Source organism: Drosophila persimilis, unplaced genomic scaffold (genome assembly GCF_003286085.1).
Source record: "Drosophila persimilis strain 14011-0111.01,24,50 unplaced genomic scaffold, DperRS2 tig00003933-arrow-pilon, whole genome shotgun sequence".
NCBI lineage: Eukaryota > Metazoa > Arthropoda > Insecta > Diptera > Drosophilidae > Drosophila > Drosophila persimilis.
The window spans coordinates 447,903-471,228 of record NW_020825706.1 but is presented as its reverse complement, the minus strand read 5'-3'; the positions used below and the strand labels follow the sequence as shown (position 1 = coordinate 471,228).

At 39.6% G+C, this 23,326-nt stretch overlaps 1 protein-coding gene across 1 annotated transcript in view; it reads right to left on the bottom strand.

The window, feature by feature from the left end:
- Positions 1-23,053, bottom strand: part of LOC6594416 (heparan-sulfate 6-O-sulfotransferase 2) — a 107,088-nt gene extending 84,035 nt beyond the window's left edge. Inside the window, exons 1-2 of the mRNA XM_002019644.2 lie at positions 22,753-23,053; positions 20,713-21,151 (exon numbers count right to left, since the gene is read on the bottom strand). Of these exons, the coding sequence (XP_002019680.1) occupies positions 20,713-20,901 (189 nt within the window). The 5' untranslated portion in view covers positions 20,902-21,151; positions 22,753-23,053. The remainder of the gene's footprint in view (positions 1-20,712; positions 21,152-22,752) is intronic.
- Positions 23,054-23,326: the final 273 nt, after the last annotated feature.

Genomic DNA, 23,326 nt, shown 5'->3' with positions numbered 1-23,326 from the left:
TTTGGTGATATTTTAAGGCAAAACTCTCTCTAACAGTTGGTTAATTTTCCAGATATATTTACCATATCTAAGCTGTATCCCAAATCATTACTAATACCATCTTTCGCCTCAATTATATCAAATATCAACCATTAAAAATAGATGAATGAAGTGCTCTTTACCAAGAATTCCCCTACTCTTTTTCCGAACATTGCGTTTCACTTGAAAGAGTATTGAAATGAGGGGCAGCAGGAGATTAAAACATTTTCTATGCGTCACGCGGCATTTGAGGCCGTTTAGTGGAACGAAGAGTGACGATGACTCCACGGGGCCTGGGTCTCTGACTCCGGACTCTGTCTCTGGCTGTGGCTGTGGCTGTGGCATGACTGTGGCTGTCGCTGTGGCTGTGGCCTGGCCTGTGTTCTGGCATTTGCCATTCAGTTTTTAGTCGTTTGTCGTCACTTGAGAGCCTAAACGAATGCGGGTTTAAAAAAAACAACTAAAGAAAGAAGCTACGAAAAAAATGAAAGAATTAAAATTGGCAACCAATGGTCTGCCAATGAATTTTAGCGGCAATGTCAATGCTCTTTTCCGTTGAGCAAAGGCCACAAAAAAATAATTGGAATGGAAGAAATGTGCGGGGGGGTTCTTTAAAGAGCTAGCCACCTTATTTCGATTGAATAAAACTCATCCTCATTCACATTCATGAGAGGCAAATACCAAAGGCAAGAACTGTGGCGCCTCCTATGGACTAGGTTCTCCTTTTTTCTTTTAGAAAATTATGTATGCCATACGTAGGAAATATTCAATAAAATTAACAACTTTGATTTTGACAAAAAAAAAACACACAAATATAAACCTTCAAAAACAAGTAGTTTTAAAATTCAAGTCACGCTGTGATTTCCGGTCCTCCGAAAGCAGCCAAAGAACCCCTAATATCTATTAACACATTTCAGGTCTTGCAGGTCTTGCAGGAAAGTACCTTTTGCCTGTTCCTCAGATAAGATCTTCATGTCCTGTGTGTCCTGTGTGTCCTGTGTGTCCTGTGTGTCCTGCGTGTTCTGCTTGTGTGAGTGTTGTGGTACGTGGCCATTGTTTGTGGTCCACCCCTATAGAGACACAGAGGCCTGTACCAGGCCTTAAGCCGCTTTTGTTTCTATTGATTTTCTTGTTTCATTTTGCATTGTGGTTTTTCCCCTTTTGTGTGGTGTTTTGTGGACCCGAAAAACAAGCACAAAAACAACACGAAAACACACGAAAGGTGTCGAATCAGGAAGGAAATATCGATTTCTATTTATGCCACTAGACCCTGCTCGAGTGCAACTTCAACGACTATATCTCGCGGCTCAGCCCAGAGCTTCGGGTCGGGCTCGACGCCATTTATCTGAGCCTCGCGTATGACGATCTCCTTCCTAGTCTTACAAATATTGCCCACACAGCAGGCGTCCTTGAGCACGCATGCCAGCTTCTTGCGTACGAAGCCCAGCTTGCAGTTGCAGGCCATCACACAGCCCTCGTGGCAGGGCTCGTCGTCGTGGAGCATTTGATTGCAGGACGGCTCAAAGCAGACCCTACAGCTGTAGATCTCATTCTCACCGCAGGCCGCTGCTGCGTCTGTTCGAAGTTGCGCCAGCGAACGGCCTTCCTTGTGCCCATGGCCTGCAGATCCTTCCAGTAAAACCAGGACCATCATCGCACACAGCACTGGGGTCTTCATGGTGTATTTCCTGCTTCTCGTTTTGCCGTTTGTTGAATGTGAAATATGGCTAATGTTTATGGTTTTTCAATAACTTAATTAAGTTGTGGTAAATCCGACATTAAATGGAACTAATCGAAGCGTTTAAGAGGGGGTTGGACCGAGGATTTTTATCGCTGTATGGAGTGTACCTAGGGAGTAGATTCCCTGAAATTGCAATATTTACACTCGGACCTAAAAATGTATACCAATAGATTGGCTCTGAGTGGAGAAATTCTAAAAAAGAAAGTGTTTTCAATTATTTCAAACTATTTCATATTTTAAATAAATATATGCAAATATTTAATTTAAATATATTTCCAGCAAATTTTATATATTTTACTTATTTTAAAGCGATTAGTTATGGGCAGTATTTATTTTGTATATATTTTTTTTGTTAACTTTGTTTATTGTACTTAATATTGTTTTCCTTTTTTATATACAGTGGCGCCGAAAAAAATAGCACCAGTAGGGACGACCGTCTTTATTCCTTCAAAACAAGACCTCTGTCCAACATTTGCTGGACTTTACTGCAATATAATGTAGCTTTATATGTCTCCTGTCTGAGAGAAGTGTGCTTACTTTCTCAATTCTAACGGTTCTTATAACTTTAGGCAATTTTGCGAAAGAGGAGCGAAATGGAGCACCAACAAAAATAGCACCAGTAACTGTTTTATGTAAAAGCTTCTACTTTTCTGAGCTTCTTGATATTTTAGGTCCTTGATTGAATTAAAAATCGGTGGCTTTAAGTGATTGTGACAAGAAAGTTACAAAATTTAAGTAGTTATGGGTCTTGGAAAACACTAAAGTGAAGAAAAAAGCCAAAGGATCAAAACTTTTATTTCAGAAGGCAGGACCTATGCTAAGGTGGGGCAAATTGTCGGTTGTTCAAAAGAAATGATTAGCAATGCTTTTAAATATGTTTCCAACAAGAATCACTTGCAAGAAAGGCCGCGATATCCCCATTTCTGCTAAAACTACTGGTTCGTGAGAGCAAGGAGGACCCATTTAAGTCGGCCACAGAGCTAAAGCAAGTATCTTAAAAAATCGTCAAGTACCAGGAAAGTTAGATCTTGTTTACAAGAACGTAAAATGGGTACTCGTAGTCCGAGGAAAATTCCACTTCTCACGGGAAGGCATAGGGCAAAAAAAGTTTGGTATGCAAAATAGCACTAAAGTTCAGCCAAGGAAAATGGATAAACATCCTGTGGTCCGACTAAAGCCAAAATTAATTTTTTGGTGTAAAAAGGTCTTGTTCTTGTGTGAAACGACTACCAAATGCAGAATACAACACCCTGACTCACATGTAAATTCATTAGACATAGAAAAGCAAGCAAAATCGTATGGGCATGATTTTCGTACTAAGTAGGTGACCCAATACATGGCACAACCCCATTATGGATCAACATGTCTATGTCAATATCAAAGAAACAGTGTTTCTGCTTTATGCAGAATACGAAATAGAGATGTTTTGTAACTTCCAGCAGGAAAATGACCCAAAACGATCTAGAAAGAGAGCTCGAAAGTGGTTCGAGAACACTTCACTCTGAGTAATGTATTGGCCTTTTCAGTCTCCAGACTTGAACCCCATTGCTAATATTTTGGGTTAAGGTAAAAAATATGTTTCTAATGCGGAACCAAAGAACATTAAATATGTTTGGGGTATTCTGCATGGTTCGTGGATCAATATTCCAAGGAAAAGAGGCAAAAATTAGGTGAGCTTCAATGCCAATATGTTGAGCTGCTGTTGTTGCTGCCAAAGGTTTTACAACAAAACGCCAACCTTTAAATACAACTAAAGTAACATATTTTACAAAAAAATTTGGAAAGTTTCCTTGTATTTTATAGTTTTTTGATTTCTTTGTAAATTGGTGCTATTTTTGTTGGTGCCCAGATTTCTGATAAAATTCTTATCTTTTCAAATATTTTCATTTGGAGCTTGCAAATCATACCAGTGCACTGGGATACGATAAATTATACCTTAAAGTTTATATATTAGTCTTAACAACGTTCATTAGAACCATTGCTTAAGCAAAATCCGTCAATATAGACACATTAGTCCACTGGTGCTATTTTTTTCGGCGCAGCTGTATGTCTTTTTTTTATTAAATTTATTTTTTTAACCACTTTTGTTTTTAAATTTAAAATTTATGTTTTTAACCACTTTTTTTTTTAATTTAAAAATTTAATTTTTGTATTGCTTTATTATATTTGTTTTTTTTTGTTAACTTTGGTTTTTTTTTAACAATTTTAAAAAAATTTATTTTTTAATATTTTTAATAAAATTTTGTTATAATGTTTTTATAATTTTTTGTATAATTTTTTTAATAAATAATATTATTAAAAATAATCTTTTGTAATATTTTTTTTAAACAATTTTTTTTAAAATTATATTTGTTTAACCAAAGTTAATTCTTTTAATCTCCTCATGCTTGTTATATAAAGACCGCATATTTCTTTTAAATATGGATGTAATTTTCTCCGAGTAAACCTTTCGCTTATGAGAACCTTTGGACAGCGAAACAGCATCCGACAAATAGGCTGCTGGTGGAAACGGAGTAAAAGTCTGAATCAACTCGTGACGGAATCAATCAGTCTTTTGGTGGATTTTCCAAATATTTTCCCACATTTCACAGATTCCCATAGATCTTGTTAGGCCAGCCATTTCCGCCGCACTCTTTACGGACTTTATTAATACTTCTCTTAACCCGCAGCTCTCTCAGATTCTCCTGCCACAAATGTGCGGATGATGTTGGAACATGTGGAAATTATATGATACAAATGTCGATTATCTTAATCTCGCACTCGCCGCAGTCCATGCCATGCCGCATCCACATCCCCATCCCCACATCAATCATGTTTGACGGCCTAGTGCCGCCGCGCCACAACTTGGGGATACATACCCATGTTCAGCGCTTAGAAGAGGGGTTGGTGCGCCATAGGGGTGGGTGGTAGCTGGGGGGTGGTGGTGTTGTCCCCAATGAACTCTGGGAAACATTGTTCTCCCATGGCTGGACGGAACGTTTGTCAACATTAACTACACTTAATTCAAATTGTCAGCAGGCCTGTCAGGCTTCACATCTCCGGGTACGGGTACGGGTCCGGGTCTCTCCACAAATGTTGCATAAATTATGCCACAAGGCAGCAAATTGTCGCCGAACAATTGAAAAACTGTGCGTTCAATTGCATACAAAACAAACAAAAAAAAAACTGCAACAAGCGTACTGCATGCCCCAATGCATTTTGTTCAACAATTAGAACAGAACTCCAAAGGTCCGAAGAAGAATGCACTGGAAAAGGCAGCTGCAGCATTTTTTGAACCAAAATGAGGCTGGAACTTTGGCATTTCTGATCCGCAAATAAGGTAGAATTCAATCGAATGAGGAGGTAAAAGTGTTTGCATTTCCATGCCCCCTCGACGGCAGCGCGCGCCTTGCCTTTAATTGGCCGATAAGCTTCGGTGTAATTGTTCTTTATGTTTGTTTGCTTTTCCCAGACTTCGCTCTTTCTTTATTATTTGCATGCCCCTGTGGCTGGGGAAGTGTTGAAGTGGCAGCTGCAGCTGCGGCTGCGGCGGCGACTCCGTAAGTGGGGGCTTTCTGGAATGCATCCAAGTAATTATCAAGTGGAAATACCATCATTTGTTGTTTTGCCCCCAATTGAGTGTTTTTTTGCCCAGTTTATAATGATTTTACACAATTCTATAGACGATGATCGCCTTCAATATCAATTGCTTTAGTTCGTTGTAACATTTAAAATATAGGAGAGATGAGCAACAATCGCCTCATTCTGTTTGGCCTTCAAGGGCACGATTTCCTGATAACAAAAAGTTGGAGTGTATAATTATAAGAAAGAAACAGATCTGAGTATTGTTTGTGGAGCTGAATGATACGCAGGGAGCAAATGAAATTGTTGTGCATTTTTATCAGTAGAAAGTTCCTCTAAATTCTATAGCGGCCTCCAGTACTGAACAACACCCTTTTTGAGAACCAGAGAGAGAGAGAAACATCAAGACAGCAGGAGGTTTTTAGGGTTGAGTGGAGAGATCAAGAGTCAAGTCAGCGAAAGCGAGAGTCAGTCGGTGCCAGATTTTCGCGAGCTTCACATCCAGAAGGCAATTGATCCACATAATCCAAAGTTATACGCACATACAAATACATTGTTAATCATAATTTTAATTCATTTAAATACTTAATAAAAGTTCACATCTACAACTTAATAAACCGTCGTCTCGGGATTCAATCCACATCAGTGCAGAAACCCTGGGAGCATACATAAATATCTATGGTAAGTTTTGCCCATAAATGTCTCTATAGACTTTCAAAGATTTCTTAGAGATACACATCTTCAAATACGAGTACCAAACTTTGACAATGAATGTCTCAAATTGCTACTGATTGTCAGAGAACCCTGTAAGATGAGAAGGTAGCTCAAAAAATGAAAGGGATTACGAAAGATTAACTCAAAATCTTTCAAAATCCCCCTAGAATTCATAAAAGTCTTTACAACAAATCTATAATGAAGAAGCACCTGTAAAACTTATGAATAGACATCGTCTCAGGGTGAAGATATCCCTCTAAAACACCAAACAAATCCCCATAAAGGCTTTGATACCAGCTGCAGTTTATAACTAGAAGAAGAGACACCCTCAGAGCTCTTTCTGTAGGACCCACACTTCTTGGCAGGTACTCCCAAAACACCAGGGACATGCGGGACCCACTGAAACCCAATTAACTACTATTGTTCTTAGCAGAATGGAGCCACAGAGAAAGCAAAAGACACAAATGTGCCACTAAAAAAAACATGAAGGCAATAACCACAGAAATATGTACCAGCAAAAACAGAGAAACCACAAGAAAAACTTACGGGAAGTACCTTAAACAATAAACGATAGTGTGCCATATGCATGACTGCATGTGTACATAGATATGTATATGACTCGACAGTATATACCCAGCAAACCAAAAAAGCGAGCTTAGGAATCGTAAACGAGCTGGCAAGCGAAAGTTTTACGATAGAAAAAAAAAACAAGCAGCAAGCCTTCGTGTGGCTTCGGCAATGCGCCTTCGGCTCTGTGTCTACCAAACGACCCCGCAAAAGTTTCGCCATAGGCTCACAAAAGTCTCGCAAAACGAATCATTTGCGGGCTATCATAAATGATACTTTCACTGCCAAAAACTAAGCGACACAAGTATTATATTTCCATCAAAAGAGGCTGCGAGTGCGAGCGTTTTGTCGGGTTAAGTCTCACATTTGACTCGCAAAAGTCTCGCAAAAGTTTCGCAAAAGTCTTGCAAAAGTCTCGCAAGGCGAATCTTTTGCGGGCCATCATAAATGATACTTTTCACTGCCAATAACTAAAAGACACAATTATCCAATTTCCATCATAAGCGGCTGCAAGTGCGAGCGTTTTGTCGCATTTGACTCGCATGCGATATCTTTTGTGAGCATTTGGTTTGCTGGGTTTGCGTTCTGGAGTTTCTTGAATCAAAGCAAAAAGCAAGGCAGAGACTGACACACAGAGAGAAAGAATAACAGAGACCAGAAGCTGGTGGCTTGCTTGCTTCCGTTTGGTCTCAATTGCATTTTGCTGTTTGGTCCATGTTCGGGGGTCCACTCCCTCCACTCCTCTCTACTCCTCGCTCTCTGGATTTTTGTCAACATATGTTCAACATAATCACAAACAAGTCTGGGGGTATTACTTTAACATAAACAAATCTTCAAAGTACAAAGGAAAGAAAGAGAAAGGAGGAGTAGGAGTAGGAGTCCGCCGTGGAGGAGAAATTCAATTTTAAATCGATTCTCTCTCTGTCTTTTGTTTTGTTGTGCCCTTGTTTTCCACTTGAGGAGTATCGGAGTATCGGCGGCCTTATGCTAAATATGCAAACACATTTTTGTAACAGTTTCCCTACACACCCTTAACCCCGCCCCCCTCTCCATGAATCCTACAAATGTGTGGCATTTCTTGAGCTGTCTTAAGTGGAATACTGCACTTTTTTCATGATGAATTGTTTGTCAGACAGACAGCTGTTGATGGCTAATGTGTGTGTGTGTGTGTGTGTGTGTGTTGGCGGTCAAGATGAAAGCCGAGAGAGAGAAAGAGATGAGTGGCAAATGCTATTGAACCATAAACAGATACAAGATTCCCTTTCATTCGGGTTGGGTTGTCTATAAATACAGACTCGTATCTATCTGGGGAATCGTTTGATATTTCCATATAAATAGCACTCGCTTCACACTATTGACATTTGCACCAAACAGAAGCAGCACAGCACAGCACACAGCACTCCCCATACCCCTCGTGAGTACTTTCACGTCTTTTGGTCAGCTTCGATGTCTTCGAGACGATTTACGACTTCCGTGAAGCATTTTTCAGTGGACTCCGACTCCGACTCCGACTCCGGGACTCGGACTCGGACTCTTTGCAATCGAATCGGCATTCATGAAGTGCCTTCGATTTAAATACACACACAGGCACAAGTACACACCCAGAAGAGACTTTTGTGAGTGCGTGTTTGATATGCAGTCCATGTCTCAGATGTCTGCATTGATGGAAAACTGCAAGAGGAATCCTATCCTGTACTTTGGAGAAGAATACACACAAAGCACACTCCACACTCGAAATGTGAGAGAGAAAGGAAGCCCCATTGGGGATGGAAAGAAATCCCCAGCCGTGTGGGAGGTCTCTTCAGGGAGAGGAGGCTAATCTGTTCTATCACATTCTGAAAATAGAATTCTGTGCGAAAAGGCAGAAGCCCAAAAGAGGATAACAGATAAGAGGTTCAAAGGAAATAAAGATGATTAAAAACTCAAGCAAAATAAATGGAATTATCTGCAGAAATTCACATAAAGGAGGCAGAGATTTGTGGAGTTTGTGGAAATTATATTATAAATATTGTTCTAAAGAATGAGTTGTTGATAAATTTAGTTTTTATGGATGGTAACAATTAATCCTTCAATTATTTGTGTCTCTCCTATAGAGAGTGGTTATAGAACCCTTTTTATACCCGATACTCAAAATGAGTATTGGGGTATATTAGATTTGTGGTAAAAGTGGATGTGTGTAACGTCCAGAAGGAATCGTTTCCGACCCCATAAAGTATATATATTCTTGATCAGCATCAATAGCCGAGTCGATTGAGCCATGTCTGTCTGTCCGTCTGTCCGTCTGTCCGTCCGTCCGTCTGTCCGTCCCCTTCAGCGCCTAATGCTCAAAGACTATAAGAGCTAGAGCAACGATGTTTTGGATCCAGACTTCTGTGATATGTCACTGCTACAAAAATATTTCAAAACTTTGCCCCGCCCACTTCCGCCCCCACAAAGGGCGAAAATCTGTGGCATCCACAATTTTAAAGATACGAGAAAACAAAAAATGCAGAATCGTAGAGAATGACCATATCTTTTAGACTGCAGAATCTGAATTGGATCGTATTACTATTATAGCCAGCATCAAGAAAACAATTTCATTTTTTCTCGCCCTGTCTCTCTCTAACACACAGGTAGCATAGGCGGCTTTGCTTAGAGTAAAACATTAGCGCCTAGATCTCAGAGACTATAAAAGCTAGAGCAACCAAATTTGGTATCCACACTCCTAATATATCAGACCGAGACGAGTTTGTTTCAAAATTTCGCCACACCCCCTTCCGCCCCCGCAAAGGATGCAAATCTGGGGATATTCACAAATCTCAGAGACTATTAAAGCTAGAGTAACCAAATTTGGAATCCGCACTTCTCTTAGATCTCACTATAAAACGTGTATCTCAAAATTTCGCCCCACCCCCTTCCGCCCACACAAAGGACGAAAATCTGTTGCATCCACAATATTGCAGATTCGAGAAAACTAAAAACGGGGAATCATAGATAACGACCATATCTATCAGATTGCTGAATCTGGATCAGATCAGATAATTTTTGTAGCCAAAAGGAACAAATCAATTTGCAGTGGCTACGCAGCGCCCGACGTCACGCTCAGACTGATTTTCTGTCTCTCTCGCACGCACTCTTTGTCGTGTCGTTAAATATTAGCGGCGTCTGCCAGAGGAGAGCCATACTGACTTAGTATCGGGTATAACCGTAGAGTTGCGGTGTCCGCAGCAACTCACAACGTTCCCCCTCGTTTTATTTCTGATAGAATCTTTGGAAAAAAGACTTTTCCGGGATGATAATTCGGATAGATTCGATTCTTATAAGGTTTCTTAGATTCTGGTCTAGATTCAGGATGTTTTTAGGCAAACAAATCTCTTGCGCGGACTTCTTTCCTGTCTTCAGATTAAGAGAGCTTTCCCTGCCATCTTATCAATCTTCCCCAATCTCCCTCTTATAAAATCTCCCCCATTTCAAAACCATTCTCCACACCATTTAATCACTAAACAATTTCCCAAAAACTACTCCATGACAAACACAAAACTTGAGTCCCCCACCCGAAAGCAAACCCTTTACACTGAAGTTTCATCAACTTCCTGCCCTGCCCTTCCCTTCCCCTTTGGACACCTTAACTAATTAAATTAGTTTAACACTTCAGATACCGATAGCCCTCCTAACGGGCTGCTAATTAATCAAAGACAGAAAGACCCTTCATAAATCAAAAGAGAAAAGAATGACCATTAAGGATATGCCACATTATATATACATACATATATACATATATATCGTATATGTACGATATGTTTTGAGTATTTTCTTTAGTTCAAGTGCTGGAAAACATCAGAAACATGTTTCGGTCAATAGGCGTCGGGCGGGGGGGCGGTGGGGGTAGGGGCAGGGTTTTTTTATCCGCTTTGCTTGTCGCTTCCACTTGAGCAATTAATACGTGAGCAAACTGGAAAATATGTCTGTGATGTGGCGGGGGAGGGGTGCGCGGTGCGCGGTGCGGGGTGCGGGGTAAGCCAAGTGCAAAACAATGTTCAAGTGATGTATTGTGTCGAAATCCACAAAAACAACAAGAAATAATATCATTTAGAGTGTGCAAAAAAAAAGAAGAGACAAAACTCACAGAAACTTCTTCATCTTTCGGTTTCGGTTTCGGCTTCTGTCGTCTCTGATTATTTATTTTTATCACAGCTCCCTCCCCCAGCGAGGGAGAACAACGAAACGAAGCGAAGCGAAAAGAAAAGAAGTTCAAGAATGAAACGAGATGAGAGGAAACCATAAACCGAAACATTTTTGCAATTGCGAAATCCAAACACGCCTCTCACATTGTCACACAACTTGATCTATATATAGAGCGAGGGCGGGACCAGAAGGAGGGCGGGGGGTAGGGAGGGAGAGAAAGCAATGGCAATGATGATTGTAATTATCACTGTCATTATCGTGATGATGATTGAGTTTAGCGTCTAGGCAAGAAATATAAAGCCCTATTCCGCCGAATAATGAATTGTTGTTGCTGCTGTTTGTGCGATACCCTGTAATTGGAGATTGGAGTACAAAAGGGTGTATTGTTTGAGTGGTGGAGAAGGTGACAAGTGGAAGAATAAAGGGGTTTCCAATGAGATACATTTACTTTGTCTAGACCATGGGTATCCCTCTCTCTCTCTTGACTTTCTGTACTTGGAAAAAAGTATAACATTGTCAAAAATCTGCTCATATTTCAGTCAACGAAGCGGAAATCCTTTATGCCCCACCGCACACTCGCTGCCCCCCTCCCCCTCTCTCTCTCACTCTCCTTAGAGCATAATAAACACTAACGGTTCTGCCTGTCTGCCCAGCCTTGCCCTCCCCTTCCATGTAAGCGGCTCACATTTTTGCAGCTCGTTAAATAGGCGACAGTCGGAGAGCAGCGCTCCCTCGCGCTCTCCCGCTCTCTCCCTCTCTGCAACTCTCTTACTTCCCCGCTCTGCCTACACCTACTTCCCCGTCCGTTATGTCTGTCTCTTTCCCGCGCCCCTGTTAGACACTCTGCATTCATTGTTGGTCCGTTGACTTTTTGTTGCTTTTCGGTTTGGGTTGCATTGTGTGAAAAAGTTTTAATTGGATGCTTATTACACAAATTTGCTCGTTTTCTTTTTTTCTCTCTTCTCTCTCTCCCCCCTCTCTTCGGTTTCTGTTGCCATCGGTATTCGTACGTACGAATATTTTTGTTAGTCCAAAAGTTTAGTTTAACATTAAAAATGTTCAAAGTTCTACAGTTTTAATGGTTTATTTTGGGGCCAATAAAGTTTTAGATAATGGCTGTTATACGTGGAATGGTGGGGCATTTTTTTTTCTAAATTTTAGTTTGTTAAAAAGTTTTGCGCTTTTTTGTGTAAAAATAAAAAATAAAAGTGATTTTTAAATCCATAAATAAATTTAGAAATTATTCAATAGAATTTTCCAGAAGTGATTTAAAAAAATTTCCATACAAATTTATACAAAATCAAAATTCTCAAATATTCAAAAAATACAAAAAATAACGCTAAAAAATTCATAAAAATCCGCCTAATATTCCTTCGTTCCATGCTAAAAATATTTGAAAATCCCGAAAAACACTCGTTCTTTCTTTCAGGGTCCCCCACGGGCGACCATTCTCTGTAGTCCTGCCGTCCCACGCCCACGCATTTCATAATGCCAGAGCCCAAAATAATCCAATTAGTCGGGGCTTAAATGCACATGATGCTGCATGCAGCAGCAGCCAGCAGCAGCAAGAACAAATGCTTCCAATTAGAATTACAGAACGCTAATTGCATTTTACAAAACGTTTGAATTGAATGTGTAATTGGCAATTGCCGCGGCACAATGATTCCTGCACATTAATGCATAATTCTAAATGGATTCCAAAAATGCACAAACGAAAATGCAGGTCACCCACCCGCACACCCCCCCACCCACCGCCACACACACAGCTGTTACAGGGCAAAATAATTAGCCAAAAATATAACCAATCACACAATTGAAATCGATGTGGCATTAGAGGCCATCAAAAATTGAAATTTTTAGAGCGATTAAAATGGTTTCAAAACCCCAATAGAGAGGATTTAAATAAATACTAAGCCACCAGGGGGGGTGGGGGTTGGAAACAGTAAGTAAATTCGATTTTATGGTTTATTTTTGGTATCAAATTATTATCATTACTATGCAGACGATGATGCCGCCTGCAAAGCGTTTGATCCCCTTTGATGAACAGCCCTAAAGGCATCAAAAAGAGAGAGGGAGGGAGGGGGAGCAGGGCAGGGCAGGGCACCTCCTCCTATCTACCTGCATTGCCATTTAAGATCATAAACGGCTATCAGTTTACAGCGCTTTCAAAACATCAGCAGAGACGCTGCTCGGGCGCTGAAGTGATTCAATAAAAGAGAAGGCTCTGGGTGAAGGCCTCTGAGGCGACTACGTGGATACCCTTATTTTTGTGCGGGGAAACCATAAACCATAAAAATGTTGAAAAATTATAATTTAACACAATTTTTGTGTAAATATTATATACAAAATTAACATAAATTTTTGGAATGATTTTTAATTTTTTAATCAAAGTATTATTAAAATAAAAAGCATCAAAACTTGTTTTAGAACATTAAAAATCATTGTTTTCTTGGAGTTTATACATTGTTTTAATATTCCAAATTAGTAGTACCGATCTTTTATTTTTAAATTAAATTATTTTTAATCAAATTATTTTACAAATACAAAAAATCCAAACTTGTTAAAAAATATTAAAAATCAATGATTTTTGGAGTTTATTTATTTAATTTAATATTTTAGTAATTAATTAGAATAATAAAATTAGTTTTACTGATAAAAAATTGTTTAAAAATATTAAAAATCACTTTTTTTTAAGCAAATTTTTTGGTTAAATATTTAAAATTAGTTTTACAGTTCATTTATGTTTAAATCAAATAATTATTCAAAAGAAAAAATCCAAACTTGTTTTAGAATATTAAAAATGAATGTTTTAATATTTAAAATTAGTTTTACTGGTTTTTTATATTGAAATCTAAATTTTTGTAAATTTAAAAATGATTAAAACTTGTTATAAAATATTAAAAATCAATGCTTATTTTTCGAATTAATGTTTTAAATTAGTTATACTGATATTTTATATAAAAATCAAAGTTGTATTCAATTAAAAATGATTAAAATTTGTTATAAAATATTAAAAATCAATGTTTTTTGGAACTTACTTTTTTTTAGTAATATTCAAAACTAATTTCCCAAAAACTAAAGGTCAATCTTTATTCTGAAACCCGTGTGGACGATCCGTGACATCTCCACGCAGACTCCAGCCTCCCCTCGCATACCCTACACAAGGCACACACACACGAAAATGATAACTTGCCCCAGACACACGGCCAGGCCACAAAAAAAAACCTGTTTACCCGCTCACATGCACCTTCTTCGGGGCCGCCGCACAGCCGGGGCGCATCCGTCAAGCATCGGCGGGGCTATCAAAAAAAAACTTTTATCAAAAGGAAAAGCTAAACCAGTCAACGGGTTTTTTTTCGGGGTTTTTGGCTAATTTGCAGGAGGGGGATATGCATCCTTTTTTGGTAGAGAAAGAGAGAGGGGGGCAGAGGGTCAGAGAGTGTGGCTATTTTTGTTGTTGTTTCTTTTTGGATCTTTTGCGCACGAATTAACTTCAAACAGGCGTGAATAATGCTTTGGCTTTGGCTCCGACCTGATCTTTTGTCTTTTGTTTTTGGCCTTTTTCGGAAATCACAAAAATTCATTAGAGAGAGAGAGAGAGAGAGGGGGGCAGAGAGGGACCCACATTAAAGTGCCGCTACGGGGGGGCACACGCTCCTCTCACTCTCGTCATCATTCTTTATGACATGTGCGGTTTGAGTTATGTATACCCTTACCCTTGCCCCATTCTGTGGCATGTGCGCAGGCATTTCTTGCTTTCAGATTTGCTGATAGTTTAATTGGTCTGGACTTTATGTGGTTTTTGCGGGTTTCTGTTTGTTTCCTTTGTTATTTCTTCGCTGATGATGCTGCTGCTGCTGCTACTGGTCTTTTGGGAGGCCGTCTTAATGAAGACGTCACATGACAGGCATACATATTAATGCTAATTGATTATGCGGCCAAGTGCTGTGGATGCCAGGAAATTCCATCAAAACTAATCTTGATCAGGCAAAGCAATGAATAAACTCATTTGACACGAAGCCAGTGGGAATTTCTAAGAAAAATTCATAGGGCAAAGATTTATTAGTGATAAAAACCCATCTACCACATAATAAATTGCTTAAACCCAAGAACTCTGTGTAATTGAGACATTTAAGACACAGCAGGGGCTGAAAACTTTCTCAAAATCTGACAAGATCTTCCAGAAAACCCATAAAAAGTGCGTATAAATTCTACAAGTCGCCAACACTCAATGAAATTGATTAACACAGCCATAAAAAGATACACGAATGCAGCGGCAGACACAAATCTTGGCTAATAAAATGGTTAAAACACAGGACAAATAAGTACACAAATTTTTATGGCCCAAAAGTTTTTGGCACGATCTCTGGCCATAAAATTACGGTATAAATATAGGAATTTCATGGCTATATACATATATATACTCTATCTAGGGGTAAAAGTTCAACCAAAAATAAAGCCAAATATGTGGAAAAACTGAAAACAAAACATTTTCATTGTGGTTATAAATTTTCGGAGAGATTTAGCGATGCAGCCAACAAAAAGTCATAAATAGTTTTACATTTCATTAGCCAGGCTTTGTGAACTGTTCGGAAAACACCAACAGATATGAAAGTTCCAAAAATTTAGAAACATTTTCCTTGTTTATTCAAAAATCAAAAGGCACACACACAGACCTTTGGACCCGCTTTTTTTGGGGTATAATATTACGCAAACAATTACGGAATTGAACGTCACAGACAGACACAATCCTCTTACCACAAATAATTCACTCAAACAACAAACAGCTCTCGAGCCACTCGGCCGGCCAGACGGCCTTTAATTAATGACTCTTTATCGAGAGTAAATAAATATTCAAGCGATATCCCCCACCACTAGAAAATGTGCATAAATTGAAATAAATAAAAACTAAATTAAACGCTGGAAACCTATTGATTATTCAGAGTAAAAGTCGTTGATGATTTTGTTTATTGTTTAGTGCCTGATAGGGTTTACACATTTACGGAGGGTTTTGCATTCCGCGGGGGATTTCCGATAAAGTTTAGACTCTTATTTCCTCGGAATCCCAGGGGGGCAATCATTTGATTGTGGCAGAATTATGTTTCAAGAAATTATAAATAAAACGAGGGGGAACGTTGTGAGTTGCTGCGGACACCGCAACTCTACGGTTATACCCGATACTAAGTCAGTATGGCTCTCCTCCGGCAGACGCCGCTAATATTTAACGACACGACAAAGAGTGCGTGCGAGAGAGACAGAAAATCAGTCTGAGCGTGACGTCGGGCGCTGCGTAGCCACTGCAAATTGATTTGTTCCTTTTGGCTATAAAAATGATCTGATCTGATCCAGATTCAGCAATCTAATAGATATGGTCATTATCTATGATTCTGCGTTTTTAGTTTTCTCAAATCTGCAATATTGTGGATGCAACAGATTTTCGTCCTTTGTGGGGGCGGATGGGGGTGGGGCGAAATTCTGAGATATACGTTTTATAGTGACATCTTAAAGGAATGTGTGCACCAAATTTGGTTACTCTAGCCTTAATAGTCTCTGAGATTTGTGGTTGCCTCAGATTTTCGTCCTTTGCGTGGGCGGAAGGGGGTGTGGCGAAATTTGGACAGGAAACGGTCAAGGTCCGATATCACAGGAGTGTGGATACCAAATTTGGTTGCTCTGGCTTTTATAGGTTCTGAGATCCTTGAACTCATATATTGCAATTGGCAAAACCGACCATGAAACCTGTGTGTTAGAGTGAGACAGAGCGAGAAAGAGTGAAATTGTTTTCGTGATTCTGGCTGTAATAATTATACGATCTGGTTCAGATTTTGCACTCTAGAAGATATAGTCATCTTCTACGATTCTGCGTTTTTAGTTTTCTCGTATCGTCGAAATTGTGGATGCCACAGATTTTCGCCCTTTGTGGGGGCGGAAATGGGCGGGGCAAAGTTTTGAAATATTTTTGGAGCAGTGACATATCACAGAAGTCTGGATCCAAAACATCGATGCTCTAGCTCTTATAGTCTTTGAGCATTAGGCGCTGAAGGGGACGGACAGACGGACAGACGGACGGACGGACAGACAGACAGGGCTCAATCGACTCGGCTATTGATGCTGATCAAGAATATATATACTTTATAGGGTCGGAAACGATTCCTTCTGGACGTTACACACATCCACTTTTACCACAAATCTAATATACCCCAATACTCATTTTGAGTATCGGGTATAAAAACTGGTATTATCCGGGTTTCGCCAATTTTTTGCGATTAAAATTTCAGAAAAATTTGTACGAATTGAAATCCGTTTGCTCCCGATATTTTTTTAATATTTTTATTCTCTAATAATTAAAAAATAAATCTTTTCCCTTATTTCTCGTATCCCAACTCTCTTCCAGTGTGGCTTAGCAGGCAAGGCCATAGTCTCTCGTCGAGTTCTATCCCAATAACATGAGTGGTATTTCTATTAAATTACAGCTCTCGATATTTTTTTAATATTTTAGTTCTCGTTCTCTAATAATTTTTAAAAAATCTTTTCCCTTATTTCTGGTATCCCAACTCTCTTCCAGTGTGGCTTAGCAGACGCAATTTCCAGTGTCAAAAACCTTTAAAAAATCGCCCAGCAATTAATCAAAACCGAAAACGAAACGCAAGTACAAGTTCAAGTGGAATATTCCTAGAATAAAACACATCAGCGCCGTGGTAGCCACAGAAGTAATTTATGTGCAACTTGCTCGGCGGCCATGGCCCATTAAGAGCACAAATCTGAATACACCCCCGAAAAAAACGCGACACGAGGCCCTCGACATCTCCTGAGTAATGGAATACTACGATGTCTTCCAGGGGGAGGGGGGTAGGGGGGGAGGGACACACGCAATACACGAGCTCTCGTTCTCGCTCTCGCTCTCTCATTCCCATTTTTATTTTCGCTTTCGCCACACTTTTCATTAAGTATGTTGTTTTCCCCGGCTCGGCGCGTACAACTAATTAAGCTATTTTTAACAACAGAAACAAAAAGTAAAGCGAACTTTTCAGAGGCACGCACTGAGCGGCACAGCGTCGGTCGACAGTCGCAATGTCTGGCAAGATCGCGTGCCACAAGGGGGCTGGGCGCGGCAGAGCTGGGGGCAAGGCGCAGCTGTGCTCAATTAATGTCACTTTGCTCATGATTTCAATTTGGGAGATACTAGCACGTATATCTGGCATTTAAACCGAGAGCAAACCACTCGCCAATTGGCTAAATGAAGGAAACCCAATCGAGAGCCTTTGCTGCTAAGCCACACTGGAAGAGGAGGGAAGAGCAGAGTCAGCCATGACTGGGAGCATGTTTTGTTCAAACTGGAAGGCCCCTCAATCTCACAAATAGTGCAATCAATGATGAGAAATGATTATCTTTACTGCTAAGCCACACTGGAAGAGAGACGGGCAGAAACAGAGGGAGCAAGCGCAGGGCAGAGGTGGAGTCAGTGGCTTCTGGGAATTTCTGAGGAGCTCTCAATCTCATAAATAGTGGAGTAAAAGGGGTCTATGGTATAAAGCTTTACTGGTAAGCCACACTGGGAGAAAAACAGGCAGAAGAAGAGAAAGAGCTGTTGCAAGATTCAGTGGCTTCTGGGAATTGGTTTACTATATCCTGAAGACCATTCAATCTCATAAATAGTGGAGTAAAAAGGCATATAGCTGAGAAATAATTATCTGTACAGCTAAGCCACACTGGGAGAAGGGGAAAGAAAGCGAGGGAGAGATGGTAGAGAGCTGGTTTTCTTTATTCTGAAGACCCTTCCATCTCCAAGGGATTATAAGGGTTTATTCAATGACCAATAAGAAAGTCTTTCGAAATCTATAAAATACCAAGATCTCAGAGACTTTACGATGTGATGTGTGTGCTCTTCAGAGATGTTTATGGTTATAAGATATATTTACACATATTTTCACTCGCTTTTCAGCCTAGAAAAAGATCTCCCAATCAAAATAAAGCTGTGCGGGGGACTATAGCTTTCACAATATAAGAGATAAAAGACTTTTATTCAATAGAGTTGTAGATATAGCTATTATCCCGCTAAATACCGAATATCATCTAGATTGGTTGACTAAAGATCTTTCCTTGGTTACCAAACCAGAATAAACCTCATTTTTATAGAGAACACAGCCTAATCGAAAGATCATCAGCAGATTTTCTTCTAAGGAATGAAGAATACCATTTTTGCAAAATAAATATATTTTAGACAAAAGATAGACACATTTTAACATTGAATTCATTCGCAAGTCACGCCCACATGGTTTTTTGGTAGGCGAAACGAATTTGTTAGTGTTTCTTTTTTTTGTTTAATTAAAAAGCGCCAAATCGAAATTTAAACATACATAAGTCTGCCTATCCACAGATAGAACCCAACAAATAGCTAGAGAGACGTGTATACTATATATATAAAATGATAAAAGTATTTTTTCCTTAACGCTTTGATTGCATTTGGAAATTTATGATCTGTTCGAGAGGGGGTCTAATATTAGAGATGATTTTCCAACGGCCCAGAGATTAATTGTGAAAATTTACATATACACGGGCTATACTTATAGATATTGTATCTGAAGTTGAGTTAAGACCGGACTGGTTTTATGGGTCCCCGGGGGTAGCGTTTAATGTGCGCTGTTCTGTCGTGTGGGGGCCTTGTTTTTATGGCCACTGAATGCACTTTACACCTCGCCCATTAAATCATTCAATATTCGTGTGGTGGGGACTCGGTGGAGGTTTCCGTGTGGGGGAGCGCCCTATTTGTCATACAGATTAGAGGCACACAATGCTTCAATCAAGAGCGTGTGTCAAAGATTTATGGGTTACACTGATTACGGATTACAGAAAATTGAACTACAAAATGATTTCCCAATCAAATTACAGCCGTGCGGGGGTATAATCACATATGAGAGCTCTAAACGAGTACTATCCCAATAATATTGGAGAGCTTCCTACCAATACCCCTTTCGATTCCATTTTCTAATCACAAACTGGTTCTTTGTGAGTGGTATTTTTATTAAATTATAGCTCTCAAGGGGTACTATAGTTTTAGAATAATCATACATAGCCTTGTTTATGGATTATTGGGGAAATTTCTCAACAAATTACAGCTCAAAAGGTTTAATAATACCTGAGGAAGTGCCCCTTATATCTAAGAGAACTCCAAGTACTCCCAATAATATTAGAGAATTTCTTAATCAAATTCTAGTTGTGTAACGATTGATTTAAGAACTATTTCCCCATGATATTACAGAACTTTCCCATCAAAACTACAGCACATATCCATCTCTTATTCTAGATTACTTCCTCATCAAATTAACATTCCATTTCTCAACTAACAAATTGCAGTTCTTTCCTCACAGATAAACCCTACATTTCCAATCAAAATGTATCTTTAATTTCCCCATCATTTTACAGCCTCCAAAAGTTCTCTAGCGTAAACATTTCGTATTTCGTAGGCGCCTAAAACCCAGAAAATATTGTAAACAAAACAGTTTTGTTTTCGTTTTCTAATTAAAGCTCACCGAAATCGACACAGAAAACAGAAAACAGTCAACATAAAAAATATAAATTACGAAAAAAAACAAAAAATATACAACAGCCTAGCGAAAAGCTAGAAACAAAATTCCGAACAAAACGCCCGGAGGCTAATAAATATTTTTCGGTGAGCAGTGCAAAAACGAGTTTCAAACCGAAAAGAAAAAATCTGTCAATAATAATTTCAATAAAAATGCAAACCACCAATATATAAATTATGAAATTTCAGCGGTTTTCGGAGGACGGGGGAGGCAGGGGGGCAGAGGATGGGGAATCTCATTTGCATTGGCGCCAAAGGCAGAGCGGAACAGAGAAGAAGAGAAACCCGAAAACAGAGAAGAGAAACTTATGTTGTTGGATGAAGTAGGAATTAATTATAAGGATAAAATAAAAAGAAGCCTTACCTGATCTTGACAAAAGTATCCAAAGCCAATGATGCCTGCGATGGCGAGGAATAAACAAAATACAATGATTTTTCGTATTTTGGAGCGTGGTTCCATTTTCTTGATTTCATAAACACCGCTGGGTAGCAATAGGGAAAAATCACTATCAACTTGTACTGAAACGTTCTTATGCATATCCCCGGGATGCATGTTCCATACCCGTAAAGGATCCCCGCGGTAACAGAACACAACTAGACCTAGACCTACAGCATCGATGACAAGATTCGAATCGAATCCAATCGGTTATCGGCGAACCGCAACCGCACGCAAATCGATGGGTAGACCCACTCAAACATAGTTCCCAGTCGTTGCCCGATAAGAACTCGTACAAAAAAAAAACAGTTCTAAAACTCTCCCTCGACCATCAATGGAGGGGCTTTTCTTGTGTCTTCCAGTAGCTCTGCAAAGAGGGTAAAGTAAATCGGAAATTAGTTGGAAATATATATATAATCAGAGAAGTGCTTTTGCTCCGATAAGCAATCCATTATAATGTCTCGCCGCTTATCGGACAAGTGCCGCGTCGGCAGTAGGTTAAACTATTTTTTATAAAACAAACAAAAAAAATACCTGCAACGATAAGAATTTCTATAATTATAATTACAAAACTATACAAATTGTGTTTTTTTTTCTATGCCAATCATAAAGCTATATAAATTTGTCTGACGTTTTTATGGCTTATTTTTAATTGAAAAATCACTGGAAAAAAATATATTGATGAAAAGGCGTTGGGGAGATTTGCGATTGGCAAAAGAAAAACAACAACAGAAAAACTGTGCCTCATTTGTGTGGGAAATCGCTGATAAATGTACAGAAAAAAGATAAAGGCCATAAATCAAGAATTATGATGGGGAAATAAAAGATAAACTATTATTTTTGGGGAGCAAAGAATTTTGTATACCCTGAAAAAGGGAAAATCCGAGTAAAATGAAGTGACATATCGGTATTTTTCTTTCTCTGCTACAAAAACCACTGCTTGAGGAACGTAGTCAAACGATCTTATACTGCTTTGAAGCTTCTATTACTGTTTTGACATATAAGAACACTGCTTGATGACGGCGGGAAACTTCTATAGCTGCTTTTCATTGGAGGATAACTGCTTGCTAGCCACAGATGTCTTCCCCATCTTTCTGCGAGTGCTTTTGATTTCTAGAAAACTGCTTAACGATTCGAATTATTTTTCTTTCACCTCATAGTAGCTCTACTCTCTCTCAAGGGTAGTGTATCAAAGATAAACACGCAGAGGCAGCAGTCGGCAGGCGGCAGACGCCAACTGGCCCGACGTGCCGGCTAAGCAGTCTGTTTGACGCCCAAACGGAAAGCACTTCTCCACTGGCATGTAGGCCGGTCCAGTTCCTGCTGCTGTGCATCATTCCGGCCTTTTTGGAGCCAAAGATACTGCAATTTGTTTTAAACAAATTATGGCCAAAAGACCGAGAGTGCGGTGGCGGCATTACAGATGTTAACGGGTGTACCACATGGTGCATGCGGTGGACACATGGTGCATGCCACCAGATGCTAATGGAGTGCCACAAACACACACACACATTGTTTAGCTATTAGCCAACTTTGGAGGCAGATCTGAACCGCGTAGTAGAATTAAACAGTTTAGTAGAGAAACAACAAATAAATTAATGGAAATGCTGATCTTTCTGCGACAAAAACAAAGGTGTAGACAAGCTATGTTCAGAAAAAGGTACGATCACAGGGATGTCCTCTCTGAGATCTCAGCATATGTGCGAGGATCTTGGAATAAGCGGTAACACAATGGACTAAAACTGGTCTTCGTAGGAACCTAGCTGGGACTCAACATTATTTATTTCTAACCTTTCACACTGGTCCCAACTGTCACAACGAGATCAACAGAAACTTTCAAACCCACAGAGCGGGACCGCCATACGGCATACCTGCTTATAAATATACCCTGAATGCACGGCAGACACAACAGCTGTTCGACTTCCGATGGTCAAACGCAATTTGGCAATTTTCACACCATTTACTTACTTTAGAGGGTCGGGCCCAGGCTTTTCTCAACTATTCACAATTTGTAGCACTTTGCACGTTTATTTATTTACATTTTTGTGTATTTGTGCGTTTCCACGCGCCTTTAGCGCGCCTTCTGTCTTTCTACGCGCATTCTGCGTGACAGTCGGACGGGCAGCACAACAAAACCTCCTTTTTCACGTAAATATCTTTGATATTCGCTTCAAATTGTTTTCCACTCACTTTTCACAATTGTTTAGCAATTATAAGAATTTTTCTAGTGCGTTTCGTGTATTTTTTACGAGTTTTTAGACGAAAACAACGCGGAGCAGCGACACCACGTCCGTTTACAGTTAAAATCGGCGAACGAATGCACAAAACGGAACAGGGGAAAACACCAAACGAAAAAGAAGCCCAAGACGAAGCAGGCAAGCCAAACAGCTGATGGGGCTGCCAGAGAACTGAAGTTAATCTTTTTCACCCGATGTGGCAGCATCATCGCTAATTTTCCGCCATTTTTCTATCGAAGAAGGGCCACCACTAGAATAAAGTGTACAAAGTGGAGCTGCCAGACCGCTAGAATTTATACTTTTTT